At 37.7% G+C, this 2699-nt stretch overlaps 1 protein-coding gene across 1 annotated transcript; it reads right to left on the bottom strand.

Annotated features, from left to right (window-relative positions):
* Positions 1-442: 442 nt before the first annotated feature.
* LOC131033178 (uncharacterized) lies at positions 443-1078 on the bottom strand. The gene has a single exon (XM_057964323.2). It carries the CDS (start codon positions 1076-1078, stop codon positions 443-445), a length of 636 nt encoding a protein of 211 aa, XP_057820306.2.
* Between the last annotated feature and the right edge of the window lie 1621 nt (positions 1079-2699).

Here is a 2699-nt window from a genome sequence, read left to right as displayed (position 1 = left end):
AATTTGCATACTGATGCTCATTCCCTTGCCACACATCAAATTTTGCACATCTACGACACTTCTACCATATCAAAATGATCATACAATTCGATCTTATATATCCCCATCAAGAAAACAAATCAATTCCTACGTTGGCTTAAAAAACCGCATAACAAACAACATGAAATGAGTAACCAATAAGTCGGCTCAATCCATCCACAAATCCATATGTGGACCTAAACAAGATGATAAAAAGATTTACATATGTCGGCCCAATCTCCTTGAACTCGAAAACAATCACCAAAATCATAGATGACATCTCTATCAAGGCTTTGCTATAAACATTCATATATTGTACAAATGCCTCCTTTGTAGCCCTTTGATAATTATCATCACAATTTTTATAATATACAGGTACATTATTCAAATTTCTTTCCTTTAGCACTTCATCAATTATTTCACTTCATGGGGGTACAACAGTGTAAGTTCCTCCTATCTTGTCAAACTTCAGAGCTTCATCCAATTCAAAATTTTGTTTCTTACTTGCTCTTGCTCTATCAGATGACTCAACTTCTGTCCTTGGCTTCTTGGTTGGTTGGGCTCCAGTGGATTGAGATTTTTTCACTACCCTAACATAGGCAGTTGTCTTCTTCACCTCTCTAACTGCTTCATCAAATTTTGTCTCTACATCTTCAGCAATGGCTGGAACATTTTCCCTTTGTGGCTTCTCCTTCTTCCTCTTCTTTGCTCCACTGGTTGACTTGGATTGTTGCTTGGGTGGAGGGATAGGCTTCTGAGCACCAGAGGTAGGTGTAGACTGGGATTGCCTTGGCTTAGTTTTCTTGGGAGGAGTGGAGACCGATTTTGAATTTTTAGGCTTTAATATGTCATCCTCCTTCAATATATTATGTTCCCTAGCCCTTTGAACAACTTCTTTGGATATACCCATTTGTTCTGCAAGCTCTTCAACCTCTTTTCTGACCTTCCTCTTCCTTGCAGGATCGGTGAATTTCTTATGTGGGTCTAGATCCTTCTCCTTGTAAGTACCAAATCTATCTTCTTCTTCATCTACCGGTTTACTCAAATAGGTGTTGAGCATATGCATCAAGTGTGTTTCCATCTAACTCATACCCCATGGGCATGATCCAAATGGTTCTAGGTTCTACTACCTCCATATGACACCGATCTTTGTCTACCATGAAGCAGATGGTTTTCTCATATTTTTCAATAATGTCCTTCGAGATCTTCTCTTTGATTTGCATAATTTCCTGAAATGATTTTAAGTATCCCCACAAAGCATATTTTTGTGCTACTACATCACTTAAACCTTGCAAAACTTCCTTAAATTGGACTACCATTGGTTTATCATAAGCCCACTGAACTTTTCCTATACCAGGGATTTCATTCAAAAAGTAAAGTGCTAAGAAAATAATCAGAGAACTGAACTTGAAAACATTTTTCTGATCATGTTTGATCTTCTTTAGATTGCTCATTAGCTCACTAAGAAGCACTCCACACAAATCATATCTTTTGTCTTCCTTGAGCATCTGATATGCTGCAAATATTGCAGTACCGGATACTAAATTCTATCCACTGAACTAGTACACCTTATATCCTATCAACATTGCACTTATTTTTATTGACCGACTGTCATGCTGGGATCCGATAACCATTGTCACTGTTGTGTTCTTGACATTTCTCAGAACGAGGATCTCACTAGTTGCACTCAAATAGATTACCGCTTGAATGGCTTGTTTTATGATCTTGTGAGGTCTATCCAGCCATACAAACTCATCATGGATTTGGCTCAAGACATACCTAACCCATTCGAGTTCATCGAACACCGAAAAGTGAACAAACTGGATAAAACCCTTGTCTTGCAATTCTTGGAATTCGGGCTTCAGATTCTCCATTTTATCCATCATATGCTTGGTGTATAGTGATAACATGTCTACATTCCAAGCTCTTTGATATTACAATAAATGTATGCCCTCATATCCTCATTGTGTGATATGCCATATGACACAGAAGAAAATGCTCCTTCTAGATAATCTTCGACCAATTTGAATGGATGTTTCTTAAACACTAGCCTTGCCCTTTCAATGATTTCTACAACCAACTAAGTTTCTACACTAGATGATGATGCCATTTTGAAAATAAGGTTACAAATAGATAGCTTGGACATGGATAAATACCTTCTCAATTTCAACCGGATGCTAGGAATCATTGTTGGATCGCATCAAGCTCTGTTTTTGCTAGTTAATCTCATTCACCTTGCTCTCCTGCTCTTTCTCTTTGTTTGCAATGTGAAGAATGAATAGAAGAATGCCCTTTTATCCACCGAAAACCTAACTTTAAGTTGTAATAAATGCACAACCCTAAAAGGCTTTCCAAATACCCTATTTCTTCAAGAATTCATCACTGAATACTTAGATAGGCATGAAATCTTCTGGATATCAGTTGCACAACCAATCTCCATCATATGCAACCTTCCTCTACCAGTAACAGATCTCCAGAAGGGGGTTTTAAGAATCTACATGAAAAACTACCCCCTAAGGCCCAAAATACCTTAGTTATCGAATGAAGTTTTCCACACCAGAATCAGGTGTGGATCCATTCTGAGCATTTGAATCTCCATTCTTGATGTAGGAGCATCTTCGGTTCATAGCAATCTTGCATCAACCAAAAACATTTTCCTTTTTGTTTGTTTTCTATTTGCA

Source organism: Cryptomeria japonica, chromosome 6 (assembly GCF_030272615.1).
Source record: "Cryptomeria japonica chromosome 6, Sugi_1.0, whole genome shotgun sequence".
Classification (NCBI taxonomy): Eukaryota; Viridiplantae; Streptophyta; class Pinopsida; order Cupressales; family Cupressaceae; genus Cryptomeria; species Cryptomeria japonica.
This window is presented reverse-complemented; position numbering and strand designations above follow the sequence as displayed.

Excerpts from the sequence above, each read along its gene's own strand:
- LOC131033178 (XM_057964323.2), bottom strand. The coding sequence starts at position 1,078 with ATGCTCAACACCTATTTGAGTAAACCGGTAGATGAAGAAGAAGATAGA.